The 20,324-nt window shown below is 44.1% G+C and overlaps 1 protein-coding gene across 1 annotated transcript in view; it reads left to right on the top strand.

The window, feature by feature from the left end:
- The window catches only part of SLC26A5 (solute carrier family 26 member 5), a 42,745-nt gene that overhangs the window by 15,686 nt on the left and 6,735 nt on the right, over nucleotides 1–20,324 (top strand). Inside the window, 8 exon segments of the mRNA XM_006137540.5 lie at nucleotides 99–251; nucleotides 3,741–3,823; nucleotides 3,942–4,089; nucleotides 5,719–5,832; nucleotides 6,176–6,253; nucleotides 7,000–7,095; nucleotides 8,353–8,459; nucleotides 9,415–9,484. Of these exon segments, the coding sequence (XP_006137602.3) occupies nucleotides 99–251; nucleotides 3,741–3,823; nucleotides 3,942–4,089; nucleotides 5,719–5,832; nucleotides 6,176–6,253; nucleotides 7,000–7,095; nucleotides 8,353–8,459; nucleotides 9,415–9,484 (849 nt within the window).

The raw sequence follows: 20,324 nt of genomic DNA, 5'->3' as shown, positions 1-20,324 counted from the left end.
TACTCAGATCTTTACTGCATAAAAAAGTAAAGTGAAGGAGTAAAAAACAACTTATACTGTCATCATGTACTAATTATTAGAATTTTATTATGTTGCAGAGTTTAATTGCTGTACTTTCAAATATCACAAAAACCAACATAGCATCCTTAGTTGTTGGATTAACATGTATTGTTTTGCTGCTGAGTGGCAAAGAAATTAATGACCGGTTTAAGAAGAAACTGCCAGCTCCTATTCCTATGGAAATCATTGTGGTAAGTCAGTTGTGAACAGTTGTATATTTTGTGCAGCTACACAGAATATTTTACATATGTGAAGCATACATGGAAAAGTCCTGTGGAATTTAACAGTAAAGAAATATCCCTGCTGTATATTCTATAGATGGTTCTCAAAAGCCTATAGAAAAGACTTGATTCATAGAATCATAGGATTGGAAGAGACCTCGAGGTCACCAAGTCCAACCCCCTGCCCACAGCAGGGCCAACCCTAACTAAGTCATCCCAGCCAGAGCTTTGTCAAGCCAGGACTTAAAAACCTCTGGATAGAGATTCTACCACCTCTCCAGGTAACCCATTGCAGTGGTTCACCATCCTCATAATAAAATAGTTTTTCCCAATATCCAACCTACATAACTTGAGACTATAGCTCCTCGTTCTGCCTAAGGATGTTAAATTGTAATTATCTGGCTAATCGTGTAGTCGATACCATTTGTATCGACTACATAATTACAGTGAAATCTTTGTTTATCCCGCACTCTGTTAACCAGAGAACTTTAACCAGTATTGCCCCCAGCCACAATACTGTCACATCTTCAGGCACACAGGCCTGGCTTGGTTTACTATGATTGGCTTAACAATTTTTTATTTAAGAAGTATTAATCATCTTTAACTCAGAATAGAAATGTGAGACCAACTGGTGCCTCACACTATAAAACTACCAATATTAAAAACTTGAGTTTTACTAGTATTGTCCATTGGTTTTTCCTAGGTTGATGGGACCCTCAGATAACCGGAATTTTTAGATAACAGGAACACCCTAATCCCTGAGCATGCCGGATAACACAGGTTTTACTGTAGTTAATAAGGCTCGCTCTGCAGAGCCGCAGCAGAGGTAGCTCCAGGAGCTGGCTCGAGCCCGGACTGAGCAGTCCCGGCTCATGCCAGCTCCGGGAGCCACTCATGCTATAACCCTGCATTTTAAATGGGGTTGCTGCCATGAATAGGGGCTGCTTGGCAGCAGTAGGCCTTGTCTGTGGAAGGCCCCAGCTCCCCATTGGGAACCCTGCAGATCCCCCCCGCCTCTAATAGAGGCAACGAGGGTAGAGAGGGCGGCATCATGGAGATGGTGCTGAGGGGGGAGCCAGCTTTTAAACCAGTTCCCCCCAGCACCGGCTCCTGTTCCCCTCGTCCCCCACTGCTTTTCAGAGGCAGTAAGGTGGGGAGAAAGCAAGTAGTCAATACTCCAGTCAACTAGGGATGTTAGGGTGTGTCTAGACTACAGGGTTTTTTCGAAAAAAGTGGCCTTTTTTCGAAAAAACTTCCCCTGCGTATAGACTGTTGTGTTCTTTCAAAAGTAAATTTTTTGGCCCTGGGAAACCTCGTTTTACGAGAGAGAATGCCTTTTTTCAAAAGTGCTCTTTCGAAAAAAGGTACTATGTAATGTAAACCAAGAGAGCATCCAGACTGCCTGTACTGGTTGTAGTCTAGATGCTCTTTTTCAAAAGAGGCTTTTTTGAAAGTATCTTTCGAAAAAACTTCTTTCAAAAGAGGCTTGCAGTCTAGACATAGCCTTTGTGAGTAGTTGTGCCATCCGTCACTACTAAGAACAGCTTCTCTCCATCCTATTTGGAACTTCCCTTCAGGTAGTTAAAGGCTGCTATCAAATCCCCTCACTCTTCTCTTCTGTAGACTAAACAAGCCCAAATCCCTCAGCCTCTCCTCATAAGTCATGTGTTGCAGCTCGCTAATCTTTTAGAAATTACTCTCAATACCTATTGGATTTAATATAGTACCTTACTGATTAATACCTATTAAAATCCTCTTAAGACTCTTGCATAAAGGTACGTCTGGAGATTCCAAAGGCAGCAATGTATGAACAATACAGAACAAACTCTTCTTACAGTTAGTGGGAGTTGAATATTAGACTATCATTGGAATGGTAGTTTTGACCACGTAGATTTGCAGTGAAGTCTTAGATTTGACACTGACTTCAATGTTAAAATAATTTGTGTACTGTATATATGTATCTTCATGGCCTTGATTTACAAAAAAAAATTATATTTTTCTACCTTAATGTTTCTAAACACCATTCCAATCAGGGCCAAAGCACTGTATGGAAGAAAATACAGGCAGTCCCCGGGTTACGTACAAGTTAGGGACTGTAGGTTTGTTCTTAAGTTGAATTTGTATGTAAGTCGGAACTGGTACATATTGTAGGGGAAACTCTAGCCAAACATTTCTCCAGAGCTCAGTTTTATTCTCCCACACCTCACTTCCCTCAGTCCTTTATTCTCAAGCTGAGGTGTCTGCTGAGAGAAGCCGCTCCGTGTCTCCCTGGTCTGCTGGGGGGAGCGCTAGCTTCGCGTCTCCCTGGTTTGCTGGGGGGAAGCAGCTAGTGCGGAGTTGCCTCACCCCGTTTGTAAGTAGGGATCCGATGTAAGTCGGATCCATGTAACCCGGGGACTGCCTGTATTGTCCTCACTCTGCGTTGTGTTTAAGCAACAAGTAGCCAGAGGCAGTTTTATTACGAGCTGCAGCAAGGGAAAAACTGGTTCGGATGGAGGGGAACCCCCCCCCCCTTTCCAAGGCAGATCTTCGAATACAAGCAATTATGAAGCAGTTTATATACTGTCTATAAATATAATAACAATTAATCTCCTTCCCATAACTGTTAGCCATTGGGGTTTGTAATTTAGTTCCACCCAGATGCTCCTTATCTCAAGGTCCCTGCCAGAGTCAGCATTCTATCCTTATCTCCGTATGGAGGCGAGAGGCAAAGGCAGCGTCTAATTACAGATCTCGCGTTGTCAGGCCACAGACTTAGCCTGACTCTTGCTCTCTTGTTAACAAGACCAAGATGGCTGCACACAAATTCCCTTATTCCCTTTTCCTGCTTCCACAGCTGAACTAAATCCATTTTATGGAAGAAGATCCATCAGCCTTTGCCCTTTTTGACCGAGAATTTTATATTGGACTGGTTCAAGCCACATTTTTTCATTGGGTTGTTTCTCATCTCCAGGACTGCCTGTGTTTAACGTTGGGGGCCTTATTTGTGAAATGGGGGTAATACAGCCTAACCAACTTGACAAAGTGCTCTCAGTTGCATGATAAGTGCTTGTGTTAGTAAACATCTTTTTAGTGTCTCCTTGGATTTTTTTTCTTTGCTCATGAACCCTAATATTGCAATGTCCAGGATTTGACTATGCAGTGGGAGCCTGACGGAGAGATGTGAGACTGTACATCTGGATGCCCCACTCAAATTTTGTGTAAAGATAGAGGAGCTTAAGAAAGGGAATGTGAGGCAGAGGGGAAAACTTCCTTTTCCTCCATGGTTGTGTGAACCTCAGGAAGCTAATGGACTAAGAATTTCCATCACATCCCATGAATGTCTATTCCTAGCATTGGTTTTAACTGAAGTTTCCCCCTTAGATTGCACTTTGTCTTTTTCAGCCTTTTTTTTTTAAAGTGTGTGAGCACATCTAAATAATGTGGTCTTCTAAACAAGTTTACGCATGTGTTCTTTAGGTAATAATAGCTACTGGAGTTTCAGCTGGAATGAATCTGTCCAGTACATATGAAGTGGATGTTGTTGGGCATATCCCTACAGGGTAAGGCCAGTAAATGTAGCATATCCTTATTCAGGCTATACTCTTTTTTTTTTTCCAGAGTGGTGGGCATGCTGCTATAGTAACTCTTTTTTTTTTTTTTAATCATTTCATCTTTTAGATTACTTGCTCCCACGGGACCTGATATAACTCTCATCCCAGCAGTATTTATAGATGCATTAGCAATAGCAATTGTTGGCTTTTCCATGACTATATCAATGGCCAAAATCTTTGCACTTAAACATGGGTACACTATTGATGGAAATCAGGTAACCTAGATTTGGATTTTTTTTTAATATGTTGGCCCATGAAAATGTAAACCCTAAGAACCTGCTCTTATGCCATCAAAAGTCAGTGGTGGTCTTTTTGCAGAATTAGTAGCTGTCAGATCAATCTACAAGGTGTGTCAAGGATGGGGCCACAGCACTGCAGAATTTCTGGGCAGTGCTGAGCTCTATAGGGTAGCCCAGGACAGTGTTTCTTAAACTTTGAGACCACGGAACACCAAACAATAATAATTTTTTATGTGGAACACCTATGAAAATTTTCTTCAAAAAAAAACTTGTCAGACAAAAAAAGACAAAAACAAAGAAGAGATTGCAGTACACCTGCAAGTTGTTCACGGAACACCAGTGTTCTGTGGAACACAATTTAAGAAACACTGCTCTAGGAGATTGCTGTAACTTAGCCTCCCTATCACCAGGCTGTCTAGATTACACTGGGGCCTTGCCAGCCACAGACTAGCCCAGGATTGGGAGAGCACAAAGATGCCTTATCAACATCACGTAGACTGCAAGTTCAGTGCTGAGCCCCTTAGAGACCAGCACAGAATCCAACCTTTGTTATCATCTGCCTGCTCCCTCTTGCTGTTAGTTGTTTATGGTAAAACCTTCAGAACTGACAGGAGAGGGTTGTTAAAAGAGGTATCCAGCCTCTGGAGCAGACTCCCTTTGACAGTCCACCCGAGTCCTAAGTGAACTTCTGTCCGCATTCAAGTTGGTGAGTTTTGCTGCTGACTTCCCTGGGACCAGGATCCTCCCCTAGTCTGCAAGCTTTGGAGCACAATACCAGGCTTCTGTATTTGGACAAGCAAGAAAGATTTTGACCATCACCATGGTGGTCCCTGTCCTGCACCCATTGAAGTCACTGTGAGCTCCACTACTGACTTTGGGAACAGGATTGAACCCATCAATTTGTTTTCTTTTACCTGGAGAGACGTTGGCCCTAATTCTGTGCTGTTAACTAGCACAGTTCCCTGGACTTCTGTGACGCTATACCCATTTACTCCAGCTAGAGATGTACCCCCCGGATCATATTTGTTTTGTATGTCATGTGAAATGCTCCATAGGTGAAGTAGGATGTCTTAAATATACATTTGCTTTTATATAGATGGCTGCATTTCTGTGAAGCAATTACTCTGTGGCGTGTGTGTGTTGTGTACACACACAGTAATTGCTTCACCCACCACAGGAATGCAGCCATCTCCGGGGTAACACATAACAGTTTTTAATTACGCACAGCACTGCTAAATAACTAGTATAGAGGAAGATGTTGCATATAATTTGACTACTTGAATCATAAAGTTAACCCCAAATTCAGCCTGAAAATGAACAACTTTTATATAATTCTGTATGTTTTACATTTCAGAATTCAACCCATAAATCATTGCTGTGGAAAGATGGGAAAACAGTCCCACCACATCACCAAATACTTTGTTTAATGTATGATTCAATATGAGCCAACTAGTGTGTGCAATGCTAGCACAGGTTATAATGCCTGTTAGGAAATTATGTAAATTTAGAAATAGCTGTTAAAGTAATGTGGAGAAGTAGCCTCCATCTATATTTATGGAATTGTTCTGCATTATTCTTTTGATTTTGATTTCTCCTATGAAACAGGAACTTATTGCCTTGGGAATATGTAATTCTGCAGGATCCTTCTTCCAAACCTTTGCAGTCACTTGCTCAATGTCTCGGAGTCTTGTTCAAGAGAGTACTGGCGGGAAAACTCAGGTGTGTCAATCCCAATGTTTAGGCTAGGTGACATTTACTTTTGGGAGTCCAGATTTTGGACTCTGTTGCTTGCTAAGATGTTCCTATCGTCTGACCTCTGATTGATCCAGAGAAAGTGAACAGCATGTTTCATGGTATTCTAGTCTAGCCCAGGCCAAAGTGGAAGCACAGAGTATGTGTCAATATAAAACCAATAAGAGGAAGAAAAGGATCAGAAAATCATTGAACCGCCCGTATTTCCAGAAACACAGATCACGTTAACCAGTAATGTTTGTTCTGTGATGTGTTGCCTTGGACTATTTTTATTCTTCAGCAATGTTATTTCTTGTACCTTTTTGTTCAGATTGCAGGTACGCTATCCTCAATCATGGTTCTGTTAGTCATTGTGGCTATTGGTTACCTCTTTGAACCCCTACCACAGGTATGGGAACATTGCCCAAATAGTTAGTGTGTGTGTGTGTGTGTGTGTGTGTGTGCGCGTGTGCGCGCGCGCGCGCGCAAAAGTCAACATGCTTTGCTTAGCTATCACAAAATCTGTATCTAAATGAGATACAATAGCTTGGGGCCCTGTCCTGCAAAGACGTGCCCATAATACCCACTGAGGTCAGTGGGACTGAGGAGGGCACTTGACACCTTCCAGGATTAGGCCCTTGAGCTTAAGTTACATTAGAAAGTGGAGGATAGCAAAGGAGTCAAAGCGCTCATCTGACGCTTAATGCTAACCCTGTTAGACATTTTGTTTCTCCAAAGAAACGAAAGTAAGATCTCCCTATATTTCCATACTGTATAGAGTTGAGAACTCTTGAATGGGATGTCAAGGGAGAGAGGCTATTAAAATGGATCAGTGGGGAAAGAAATTATGATAATTAAACAAATACAGTATAAATGTGTGTGCTGATTTTAATGTATTAAATACATTGAAATATGTTTCTAGTGGCATGTATGTGGGATACTGTGCCTATTAAAGCTTTAGGGATTGCACGTTATCTTAATGGATAACCTGAAAGTTGCTATGTAAAGGGAATGTGCATCTAACAGGCTTGCAGGTGGGTTCCCATCAATGAAACAAAGTGCATAGATGTGTCCATTTTAATGATGTCTTGGAAAGCTATTTGAGTGACCTAGTTTTCAAGGGTAATCTAGCACTGTCATTAAATTTGTTCCTAGACTGTGTTAGCTGCTATCGTAATGGTGAATCTGAAAGGAATGTTTAAACAGTTTGGGGATATAACACATTTCTGGAAAACAAGTAAGATTGAATTGGTAAGTAAAAATGTATATCATAGTGTACATTAATTCAGTTTATTCTGGGGTTTTTTAAGCAACAGTTCAGCATTTCCCGAGAATCCACATGTGTAGAAACTTTCCAGGCAGTTCTAAGTGTATTGTTGTATCAGATGAAGTTTTGGCGCGAGAGTCCAGGTACACCAGGAAAATAACCTGTTGCTGACAGCAGTTGTGAACAGCAGCAGATTGCTGCTCAGCTACTGTTGTTGAAAGTGATTTGGAAGCAGGACTCTTGAGAGAACCTACTAGATATCTGGCTGAACATGCAAAACCTTTGGTCCTACAGGTGGCCCTACGTAACATGAAAAAGAAATCCCTTTGCTTTCTTCTTTCTTGCCAAGGAAAGGTTAGCTAGACATGGACCAAGAATGACATGCAAGAGGGTTTACTTACTGTTGGTGATTCCATGGTTAAGTTGTTACGTGGTTCACTGTTGGGGCTTACAGCAATGGCTGCTGGGGTAGTGCCCTGTTTGTCTATGGAGGGAACTGAAAATGTGTCCAAGACCATATGAACCATAGAAATACCAGCAGGTAAACAGTGCTTGTGGGGTGGGAAGTGTGGTTGCAATACTGAGTAGCAGACACTTCTCATGTCAGGTTGCCACTCTGTGACACTTAGATCACCCTGTACCTCGTGGTTTGATTAGATTATTTTTTTTATTATGCTGTCATTTTAGACCCTTTCCTGAACTTGAGTCTGTATCTGTGTGGAGTCTGGGTACCAAGGTCTTTCTTAATGAGCTGGTGTTGCCATGTCATTTCAAGTTATGATCAGTACCAATTACTGTTTTATGCCTGGGCCTATTACCAATTAATGTTTTGCACTCTCAGCTCTGTTTATGCCAAGTTCTGTGAGCAGGGGTCTGCCTGTTGCTCAAAGCGTAGCTTTGCTTTGTTAGCCATGTTTTGTCCATTGTTAGCACAGGTCTGGTCGGAGGCGTAGCTACATGGGCTTATATTTTAGGCCTTCATCTTACTACATGGCCCAGAAAAAATATATGGTTAATGCTCTTTTTACAATTCCCATGTCAAATTATAAAACACTCCAGCATATCTGCCTCATAGGGTATTGCCCTGCATTACATCAAGGAGAAATGTTAGCGTGACTTCTCCTTGAACTGTAGTGGGTGGGTGGGTGGGTGGGGGTGTGTGTGTGTGTGTATGAGAGTCTGAGCCATGTTAACAAAACAGCTAGATGCATTTTAATATATAGCTTTTGTGTGATGTTTAGGCCATCTGGGTTGTTGCTTTTGTTGCCTCTGTTTTCCTGGGACTGGACTATGGCTTGCTTACTGCTGTGGCATTTGCAGTGATAACCGTTATTTACAGAACACAAAGGTCAGACTTTTTACTCCTCTTTCTCAGAATCAGGGTTTTGTGGGTGGTTTTTAGTTTTTCCCTTTTTTAAGGGCTAGAAGTAAACAGAAGTCCCATTTTATGAGGATAGTGGAGACTTCTTAATTGGTTTGTCCTAGCCTCCCAGATCTGGGCCTAGTACTGTTGCTTCAGATACTGAATTTACATTTATATTTACATTTTTAATATGTATCTGTATCTCATTTTTTATTAAAGCCCTAGAGCTCAGAATTTCAAACTTATTTATTGCATGATTTAATAAGTGGGGTTTGTCATAATGACTGTGCATTACAATGAAATAAAATGTATGCCAAGATTGGCCCCATGTAAGCAGAAGTCACTGTCCTGTGTTTGCATTTGGTGGGAGATGTCCCCACTGGGACAATGCTGGGTCAGTTCTGGTCCAGTGTTAGCTCCCCGGGAATTGATTAGCTGTGTTATCAGAGCCCAGAATTTACCTAAGTGCTCAGCATCTTGCAGAATCAGGCCTTTCCCTCTGAGAAGCAAGATGTTTTTTAGGAAACTGTGGCCCAAGTTTTCTGCTTGTGTGAACTGGCATAGCTCCATTGTAGTCAATGAAGTTGTGCCGTCTTACACCAGAAGAGAATTAAACCCTGTAGCTTTTGCTGACCAGTTGGGCACCAGCTGGATGGGCCAACTGGTTCATCAGTTGGTCATCAAACAGGGCAGATATTTTCCAAATGCCCTTTTTATTAAAACAGATTTAGTTTCATAATAGCTGAATCACCACCTGGCACCTTTATTATGTTCTTGCTGTAAACTGCCTCAAAGCATGTTTTGATTAGTCTATTCAGGCACTGTGCTTAACTACAAAGGCCATATCTGGTGTATGTTTGAAGCCATTTTTTTAAAATGTGCATTCTTCTCTAGTCTGTGAACAATAATATTGAAACTTTGCTCATCCATTTCTCTCCAGGCCACAGTACAGAATCCTGGGTCAAATTCCTAACACGGATATTTATTGTGATGTGGAAGAGTATGAAGAGGTAAGAATGTGGTGGTTTTTTTCCTGTATTAAATTACTATGATTAAATTGCTGTTACACAGCATAGTCAGATTCCTGGAATAGCTCAACATTCTTCACTCTATAACGTTATGCATAGTGGTGAGACCTTCCTGCTGTGAAAGTAGCCAGCCTTATGTTCCTTTATACTAAGCTTACACTGTGGGAAAGCAAACTTACTTCACCTTAATAATGTGCACTATTTTGTTTCAGATTTTAGTGCTTTTAAAGTAAATGTGCATGTTCCCATGTGGAAAGGGTGGTTTGTATTGCAGGGTATTGCCTGGCAATTTCTGGTGCAAAACCCACCTATAATTGAGGTCTTCATACAACATTTGATCTACTAATTGATTGCTTAGTTTCAGGTGTTAGTAATGGTACTTACATAAACCCTAACACCAGAGCTGTATTTGAACCCATTCAGGGTGAGCTCCACTAGCTTTATTAATGAAAACCTACAGAACCAAAGACCTAATTTAATCTGTTTTTAGAACAACTGGGCAAGTGGGTCACAGTAGATAACTTTATTCTATAAAAACATCAGCATGCCCATACTGGGTCAGACCACAGGACAATCTAGCCCAGTATTCTGTCTTCCAATAGTGGCTAATGCCAGATGCCCCAAAGGGGAGTGAATAGGACAGGTGATCATCAAGTGATCTCTCTTCTGTCACCCATTTCCAGCCTCTGACAAACAGAAGCTAGGGACCCATTCCTACTCATCCTAGCTAATAGCCATTGATGGACCTAATCTCCATGAATTTGTCTAGTTCTTTTTTTGAACCCTGTAAAAGTCTTGGTCTTCACAAGGAGTTTCACAGGTTGACTGCACTACATGAAGAAAAAACTTCCTTTTGTTTGTTTTTAAACCTGCTACCTGTTGATTTCATTTGGTGACCACCTAGTTCTTATGTTATGGGAACAAATAAATAACTCTTCCTTATTCACTTTTTCCATACCTGTCTAGGGATGCTAAATTAGATTAATTAACCAATTGAACAGTTGATGGGATTTCCATCGACTATTAGATTAGTCGATAAGGGCGTCTCCGGCTTTGAACTGTAGCAAGAGCCCTGCCAAAGCTTTTGTTACAGTTTGATAGCAAAAGACCTGCAGGGAACGTGTGCCAGCGGGGGACTGGCTCTACGCTCCCTGCAGTGCCTGAGTCTTTGAAATGTACAAGAGCCCCGCTGTGCCTCTACCTCCCCTGCCCCCCACAGAGACAGTGCTGGGGAGAACTCTTAAAGTCAGCTTTTAAGCAGCCAGGAGGGTGGGAAGCAATTAGTCGCATCGCTAGTCAACTATCCAATAAGCTTATGCTTATCAGATAGTCGACTAGTCGCTTACATCCCCTATACCTATCATGATTTTATAGACCTCTATCATACCCCCCATCTCCTCTTTTCTAAGCAGAAAAAGATCTCTTCTAAACCCGTTCCAAACCCCTAATCATTTTTGTTGCCCTTTTCTGAACCTTTTCCAATGCCAATATATTTTTTTGACCACATCTGTATGCCGTATTCAAGATGTGGGCATACCATGGATTTATATAGAGCAGGGGTGGCCAACCCATGAAACCAAGAGAGCCGAAACAGTGGTAGGAAAAAATGCGAAGAGCATCACCAGAATTGAGCGCGCCCCCCCCCCCCAAAAAAAAGATGCTGCCCCTTTAAAAACCATGGGTTAGGCTTTTTGGCCACATCAAGCTCCCACTGGCCGACACCATCTGGCTGCTGCCATTTTGCCATGCCAGAGGGCTCCCCTGCACCCGGTGAGCACACGGAGCCGGGGGCCATTTGTAGGGGAGCATGGGGCAGCTTCGCAAGCCACACTTTCAGGTGAAGTCGCATGCGGCTCACGCGCCGTGGGTTGGCCACCCCTGATATAGAGGCAATAAGATACTCTCTCTTATTTTCTGTTCCTATTTTCTATCCCTTTTTAAATGATTCCTAACATTGCTTTTTTTGACTGCTGCTGCATGTTGAGTGGATGTTTTCAGAGAACTATCCACAGTGATTCAAAGATCTCTCTTGAGTAGTTATAGCTGAATTAGTCCCCATCATTTTGTATGTATAGTTGGGATTATTTTTTCCAATTTGCATTACTTCACATTTATCAACATTAAATATCATTTACCATTTTTTGACTAATCACTTAGTTTTGTAAGATCTTTTTGAAGCTCTTCACAGTCTGCTTTGGTCTTAACTATCTTGAGCAGTTGATGAATGGTTTCTATGAGCATATTATTACCCTCAGGCTATTTTGTATTTACTGTTCATGCTGTATAAAGTCACTGAAGTGGCATGGTATTGCCCTTGCTGTAGGCAGTGTAATCAATGAGATCTAAGAATACAGGAGATGTTTTAAGGAAGTCTGTGATTTCATAAAAAACCAGCAGATTCTGAAACTGGGCAGCAGCTAGGAAAGTGGTGGTTGTGGGCAGTAAGTGTTATAGCTGTTTATGAGAACTGGTAACTGTAAAGAAATATTGCATCACAGCTTATGTTTATAGTTAACAAATAGAATGAAATAGGAGTTTAAGGACAAATGCAAATACTCCACTCAGAAAGGAGCAGTCAGTTTCACACATTCAGAACGGGAAGTGACTGTCTAAAAGGGAGTAAAGCTGAAAGGGATCTAGGGGTCATAGTCAACCATAAGCTAAATATGAGCCAACAGTGTGAAGCTGTTGCAAAAAAATCAAACATGATTCTGGGATGCATTAACAAGAGTGTTGTGAGCAAGACATGAGAAGTCATTCTTCCGCTCTACTCTGCACTAATTAGGCCTCACAATTGAAGTACTGTGTCCAGTTCTGGGCACCACATTTCAAGAAAGATGTGGAGAAACTGGAGAAGATCCAGAGAAGAGCAACAAGAATGATTTAAAGGCCTAGAAAACATAAGCTATGAGCGAAGACAGAAAAAATTGGGTTTGTTTGAGTTTAGAAAAAAAGACTGTGAGGGAACATAGCAGTTTTCAAGTATCTAAAAGGGTGTCACAAAGAGGAGGTAAAAAAAATTGTTCTCCTTGGCCTCTGATGATAGGACAAGAATCAATGGGCTTAAACTGCAGCAAGGGAGATTTAGGTTGGACATTAGGAAAAGCTTCCTGTCAGGATAGTTAAACACTGGAATAAATTGCCTAGGGAGGTTGTAGAATCTCCATCACTGGAGAGATATTGAAGAACAGGTGAGACAGACATCTGTCAGGGATGATCTAGATGGTACTGGGTCCTGCCATGAGGGCAGGGGACTGGACTCAATGACCTCTTAAAGTCCCTTCCAGTTCTAGTATTCTATGATTCTGCTCTTGGGCAATGCCTTCAAAAGAAGTCTACAGGGTGGTTGCACAGACACTCTTGGAGCTAATACTTGTGCAGTATTTAGGTATTTGCACAAGTGCTCACATCACTTTGGTTTCCTTTCCTAAACATATTTAGGAACACAGATTTTTTTTTTGAGGAAGTAGATACAAATTCATTATTTGGTATTGAAACGTGGGCCTTTTGCTATCTTTGGCATCAGGGGAGCTACTTTTGAAAGGTCGATATGCCCACATCTCTAAGTGGCTATCTTCTACAAAACTGCATTGAAAACAATGATACTGGAATCCTAAATCAGGAGTGGGCAACCTTTTTGTAATTAAGGGCCACTGACCCACAAAAAAATTAGTTGGAGATCACACGTAAGTGAGAAGGGGACAAAAATCAAAACTCACTGATCTCACTCCCAACAAGCAGCAAACAAGAAGACAAAAAACCCATCCCTGATCTGTCTCCAAACAAGAGCAGCCCTGCCCCCCCCCCACACTCCAAGCCTGCCCCTCCCCCAACCTCTCTAAAAGTCACTAAGCTGGCTCCCAACAATCAAAAACAAAAAACCACTCACCACCTCACTCTCACTCAGCTTGGGGCTCTCCCAGGGTCAGGTGGGAATGGCAGCGCTGAGGATTAGAGTCATCCTCCCAGTTGCAGGCCATAAATTCCTCACTCATGTCCTAAAGCATTGGTGCCACCAGAAGTTGCTATGCTTTGACTGGAGTGACAAGATGTCTATGAGATTGCTGATATCCACGTAGATTTACAGTAGACCCACATCATTGCTGTGCTAAATGTATTAGGTAATCCCTTACCCTGGGTTTCTACCTCTGTTGTAAACGTGTATATGGCATGCCAGACCTCTGCTTTGGGCCAGTGCATTTCAGTGTAAAGTGGCAAAGCTGCTTCTATTAGTGGTTCTGCATGTTCCCAAATCCCACTTACAGGCAATGTCACCTGGTGCCACCTAAGGTAAAATCTTTTTCAAGTAGTGCCTGTTAAAGTGCACATGCACCCTCTCCTCCTCCTCCCTTGAGATATTCCTTATCTCCTGGCTTTAGTATAGCTTTTAGTACAAGGTAGTGTTTAAAATCTAGATAGTTCAAAAAAGCTTGTAAGGTTGGCTTCATGTAATGGCAGAACCAAAGAAGAGGCTGGGTTTTAAGAAATGTGCTGTGCGCCAATTCTCCCTGGCATTGGACAACCACTTTAGGTGGCTTAAGTGGAAGGGGTATGGCTATACTCCTCCTGGGAGTTCTCTTTTCCAGAGAGTTCAGTCATGCTCAGTGTGTGCTAAGGGAGACAGAACTGACCGGAGGTACTTCTAGGCTGTCTAAAGCTTCCAGTCTGGGATCTTTGGTGCTGCCTCCTTCTGTTAAAGCTGTCAGTGCTTCAAAGGCACTGCTGGTGGGGGAAAAAAACCACCTGCCTACTAAGAAACTTAGAGCTATGTTGGCTCTAAAGGCATCGGTTCTGAAGACAGCCACTGTTAGTGCCAGATACCAGCCTGTATGGCTCTGTCCAGTTCTGACATGGCCTCTGCAGCTCTGTCTCTGAAACCAAAGTCAGTTCTGTTTTCCCCTTTCAAGACCAGAGATGGGGAGCTGAGTATTTCTCTGAATCCAGTACTCCCCCAATCTGTAAGGCTGGCTCCTTCCTTCTGTTTCAGAACCATCCTCAGATCTAAAATTGTCTCTTACTGTGGTGGTGGATGTTTGTCTCATGCCTGAGTTGTCATCAGATCAGAATAAGGATGGTGAGACAGACAGACTTGGTAGGTGTTTGCAATTTGTACCCTCTTCAGTTGAAAAGAGCAGAGAAAATTGTTAGTCTTTCTCCTGATCCACATATGCTGCTTCTACCCAAGACTCTTTCAGGAACTCCAGGTAGATCTTCCTTACCTCTTGTTTCTCTTCACCCTACTGATCCACTGCTGTCTCCTGTGAGATCTATAGTGGATCCAAGGTCAGGGCCTCAGAAGTGGTAAGAGGAAGAATTAAGAAGAACCCTGATTTTTTCCTGGTTCTTGACTGTTCAGCCTGGGTTTCCTCATTCCTTTACTGCTCCAGCTATGGACAGACCCCAGCTACTGGAGAGAGGGGCAATCCTGACATGACCTTATAGAATTTTCCCTCTACGGTTTTTGATTGCCTCCTTGTGGATGGGGAGGTGATATTTCATCTGATAAGGATCTGGTGATGCGCAGTTCTTGGGTCTGTTTCCACCAGATCCATCTGCAGCTCGGGCAGTTGTGCTTGATAATATAAGCGCCAACTCTGTGGGTGCTCTGGGGCTGGAGCACCCATAGGGAAAAATTAACGCATGCTCAACACTCACCAGCAGTGAAGCTCCCCACTTGCCTCTCACCCCAGTGCCTCCCACCTGGCAGCAAGCCCCATTGATTTACTACCCACCCACCCTCCCCCTGCAATTGCAAAACAGCTGTTTTGCAGCATTGAGAGGCTCTGGGGGAGAGAGGGAAGAGGGGAAGGGGCAGAAAGAGGTGGAATGGAGGCACGGGGAAGGGGTGGAGTGAGAGTGGGGAGGGCGGGAAGAGGTGAAGCAGCGATTTGGGAGGAGGAGTGGAGTTGGGAGCACAGCAGCTTGAGGCAGAGCAGAGTGTTAAGTGCTTATGCCTGATACACTCTCAAGATGAGGATGAGGAGGTTGGATAGATACAGACTCTCATCCTGATTTGTCCCTGGATAAACATGGCTTCTTTATCTGCCTCTTCTGAGGACACTTTGCAGTTCCATGATGTGGTTGATCACATGGCAGCAAAGGATGTAAAAGGCTAGCTGGTGAGTAATAGGCTTACCAAAATGCTTACTTAGTAACTGGTTAACCAGACTTTTCCAAACCTCAGTGGACAGCTAGCCGCAGAGGCCCAGCCTGGAGCAGTTCCCTGCCCACACCAGGCCGGCTGGTAGGACCCCAGCCATAGCAAGCCGGGCTGGAGCAGTTCTCAGCCCATGACAGACTGGTGGCAGGACCCTGGCCGCGACAGGCCAGCCTAGAGTAGGCCACCCTCAGAGCAAGGCTGGAGCAGCCCTCTGCCCACAGCACACCAGGCTGCAGAGCCCTCTGCCCGCACAGAGGTAGCAGGACTGCGGCCCTGCCAGGACCCAAGTCCTGGCTGTTTTGCACCAGCCCACCAACGGTTAATGGTTGTAATTTTAAGCCTTTAACCTGTTAACTGTTTTAATGAGTATTTATATCCCTAATAACATTCACATTGAACCTACCTTCTGCAGCTGTGTAGGAATCCTGCCACCTGTATTTTGCCTCCCTGGAACTGCTGATACTAATGGTCTCTTGCAGCCTGCAACTGGGTGAGTGACCCTTGTGTCCTGCCAGCCTATCTCTTTTTTTAAATAAGCAGACAAACTGCACCAGATACCACAAAAGGGTTTTTTTTTCTTTCATGTTTACCCAGTGCTTTGTTCCCTGGCGGTGGTTGCTGTCAGTAGTAGGTTTAGGTGCAGCCAAACCCATTTAATACTGCTGACAGGGAGCTGAAGAAAATAGATGCCCTTGAGGAGAGGCATTTTTTTCACTCTCCCCTTGGTATTAGGGTAGCCAGTTACCAGGTGGTAGTGGCCCAGTACCAATTCCATTTGTGAGAAAAGAGGTCTCTGTTTGCCCGGATTGCCTGGCGGTAAAAAGAAGGCTGGCAAGTGGTACTTTGACTAAAGGGACGGATGTGATGAAGCATGCTCTTGGGGCTGGCTTTGATGTTTTGGACTTTTTCAACAGAATGTTTGCCTCCACAGTTAGCTTAAGGAGATGCGCTTGGCTTCCTTCCTCTTTGCTAGATATAGATGCCAGGATTAAAGTGGAAAATCTTTCCTTTAGAGTAGACAGTCTTCAGCAGCAAGGCAGATGGAATTGTTAGAAACATTGAAGGAAACTAAATACACTGCTCAGAATCACAAGGTCTCTGTCTCAGGCAGTACGCCATCTTTTTGCTGTCCAATTCTTTTACCCTCAGTAGTATGCTGCTTTTTCCTCAAATCAGACCCATTAAGAGCATCGGCAAATTGCATCTTCTCTGCAAAGCCAACATAGGAAGAGATCTGAAAGATCCGGCATGACAAAACTGGTCTCATCTTCGTTGAACACCAGCCCTCAGGTTTGATGTGAGGATCGAGAGTTGAGAGTCAATCAATGAGAATCACTGGATTCCCTTTATTGGCCCCATTTCAGTAGCTGTGGGAGAATTATTAGATTGGATGAGTGGGTCATAAAAATAAGAGACTTCTATTTCCCAATGGTTCCCAGATTTTTTGCCTGCATGATCTCATCTTGAGACTGTTTTTTGTGATATCCAACAGCAGCAAAGCAGCACAATCACAAAGGAATCCAAGGAGTTTATACATTAAGTATGTTGCTTAATGCAGCCTGTGACACAGATTTGTGTGTAGTGATGCAACTACTTGAAGTCTGGAGACATGATAGAAATTGCACAGCTAATCTCTAATGTGGTATCCATGGTAGAGCAATACCAAACTTAAATGGATGTTAGTGTGCTGAATCCCAGCTCCACACAAATATGTACTCACAAATGGCACCATCAGTTTTGGCATGTGTGTTGAGAGTGCAGGGGGTGTTCCAGAGTTGCAGCTCATGGTTAAGAAGGGAGACACTCCTCACAAGAATCGATTTCAGGAAGGTCCGGTGAACTGTTCGGCTTCAGCTGCTGGCAAACTCATGGAATCAAGCTTGCACTGAAACGGATTTCACATCCAGTCTTACTTTGTCATGACCAAGTCAGGGAAAATGGATGCACACTGTGCCTCCCTTTGGCTGAGATGCTCAACTGTCCTCTGTGTCAGATGCTGAATAATTCCATTGTCAGTCAAGAACTTGCAAAGCTGCAGGAAGGATTCATAGATTGTCTTCAAAAGATTATTTTTCCAGACAACCATTTTATTCATGAATCCTGTGTGTTTTGAACAGTCAGCTGAAATATCGGGGTGTTCTTTTCTTGCAGACCTGGATTCGCTTCATTCAGCTTCCCAAATGTCTGTGGTGCAGGTAACAAGGCACATCTTCATTTGGTCACATAGACTATAAACAAATTCTTTCAGTTCAAAAATGCATCCCAGTGCTTTTTCCTCTCAAGAAGTTAGCAAGCTTCAGTGTGAAACAACTTGTCATGATTCCAGTTTCAGATTTATTTAGCGTCTCTGGGCATATCTGTTGGCAAAACTGTGCAAAGTGTTGCTGTAGTTCACAGTAGATGAGTCCTGTGCAATAATTCACCAGTTCTGGATTCTGAGCTTTACATGCTACTTGTCACTTCCTCTGCTGTGTGGACTCACTGCATGAGTCAGAGAACTTTAGCACACAGGCTTGGTTTGTGGCTTGCCTATATGACATATTGGCCATTCTTTGTGCCAGTTTGTGTCTTGGAAGAGGGAGAATGTCTTGAAGAATTGTACCCTCTCATGTGTTTCACAAGCCAAAAAATATTCATCACGATGCTCAGTGCTCACATCAATATGAAGAGCAAAAACATCTGTTTCCCCTCTGCCATTGTTCTTGCCTCGAACCTTTTCTTCATTGTGTAGCTGGAGAATGGTGTGGCTTTGAGTTTGCCTTGGTTTCCTCACATGTAAAAGTCGCCATATTGATTGTGGCTGGTAAAATTAATCTCTCCAGTTGTGAGGTTTCTGGGCCTGTCTGTGGTAATTTACCTCAACTTTTATAACTTCTTGGAGCATGGACTGACATGGCTCCCACAAATTGCACTTGTTAACCTTTCTAATACTGGAAAAATGACCTTGGCTTTTGTTTGATCCTTGTGACCACTTTCCTTTTGTCTGAGCTCATTAAACTTCATGCTTTCACTAGATAACACTGTGTGACATTACGGATTTTGGCCTTTCTCTGTTGACAAATGCTGGCAAAGCCATACTCCAAGCCAACCTTGCTATATTTGCAAACACCTATCTTGCATTCTTGTTTGTTGTTCATAACTGGATTCACTGCTGGAGGCTGAAGCAGATACTCTGCATACAAATGAGTCTGCTGTGTTTATCACAGATAAAGAAGAGGAACTCACTGTCCAGGCCACACAGGAAGGCCCTGAGTGGTGATGCTAGGATGGCATGTGGACAATGACTTAGGATGATTCTATATGCTTGAGTGCCAACAGGGTACTCAGGATGGCATAAACAAAGCTTCAGGCCCTGCCTTAGGACTCTATTTGGCTTATAAGTGTCCTTATCTAAGAAAAGGCTAGAAAAGCTTCTACCAGCTCAAGCAGAGAGGATGTTCTGTTGATAAGACTGTAGCCTACAGATAAGGATCTTCTGGATTCAAGTTTCAGCTGGATGATGCACATGGCAAAGTGGTGTCTGAAGTGTCATCTTGTGCCCTGCTTCACAAATGGCAGTCTCTACGCAGCATGACCTCACACATACCATACATGTGTGGAGGCTCCTATTTTGTAGGTCAAAATGGTTGCCTCATGATCTTGGAAGGAGATGGGCAATACAGGCAGTCCCCGAGTTACGTGGATCCGACTTATGTCGGATCCGCAGTTACGAATGGTGCTTTTCTCGCCCTGGAGGACGCAAGCGGCGGGACGCCCAGATGTGCCGCGGTCCCGCCGCCTGCGTCCTCCGGGGCGAGAAAAGCTGCTCCGCATCTCCCTGGTCTGCTGGGGGGGAGCCCCCCCCCCCCCCCCAGCAGACCAGGGAGACGCGGAGCAAAGCCACGGAGCACGCGGGCAGCGGGACAGCCCAGACACGCCGCGGCTGTCCCGCTGCCGGCGTCCTCCGAGGCTTTGCTCCCCCCAGCAGACCAGGGAGACGTGGAGCAAAGCCGTGAAAGATGCGGGCGGGACTGCGGTGCGTCTCAGCGGTCCTGCCACCCGCGTCTCCCTGGTCTGCTGGGGGGGGGGGTGGTGCAGCTAGTGCGCCTCTTCCCTCCCCCCCCCCGCCCCCAGCAGACCAGGCTTTTCTCGCCGACAACGCCTGGGGTAGAGCAGCTGGGGCGCTGCCGGGTTGGTCCCACAGCACTGCTCCTCGGAGCTTCTGGACCAACCTGGCAGCACCCCAGCTGCTCTGCCCCAGGCGTCCCCAAGTCAGCCGCTGCTGAAACTGACCAGTGGCTGACTACAGGAAGCCCGAGGCAGAGTTGCTCTGCCCCGGGCTTCCTGGAATCAGCCGCTGATCAGTTTCAGCAGCAGCTGACTTGGGGACACCTGGGGTAGAGCAGCTGGGGTGCTGCCGGGTTGGTCCCCGCAGCGCTGAAGTGCGGTGCTGCGGGGAACCTACCTGGCAGCGCCGCAGCTGCTCTGTCCCGGGAGTCCAAATTCAGCCGCTGTTGAAACTGATCAGCGGCTGATTCCAGGAAGCCCAGGGCAGAGCACCTCTGCCTCGGGCTTCCTGTAGTCAGCCGCTGGTCAGTTTCAGCAGCGGCTGAATCTGGACGCCAGTTCCGATTACATACAAATTCAACTTAAGAACAAACTACAGTCCCTATCTTGTACATA

This window comes from Pelodiscus sinensis, chromosome 1 (genome assembly GCF_052426305.1).
Source record: "Pelodiscus sinensis isolate ZL-2025 chromosome 1, ASM5242630v1, whole genome shotgun sequence".
NCBI lineage: Eukaryota > Metazoa > Chordata > Testudines > Trionychidae > Pelodiscus > Pelodiscus sinensis.
The sequence above is the reverse complement of the archived record's forward strand: the minus strand, read 5'-3'. Positions and strand labels throughout refer to the sequence as shown.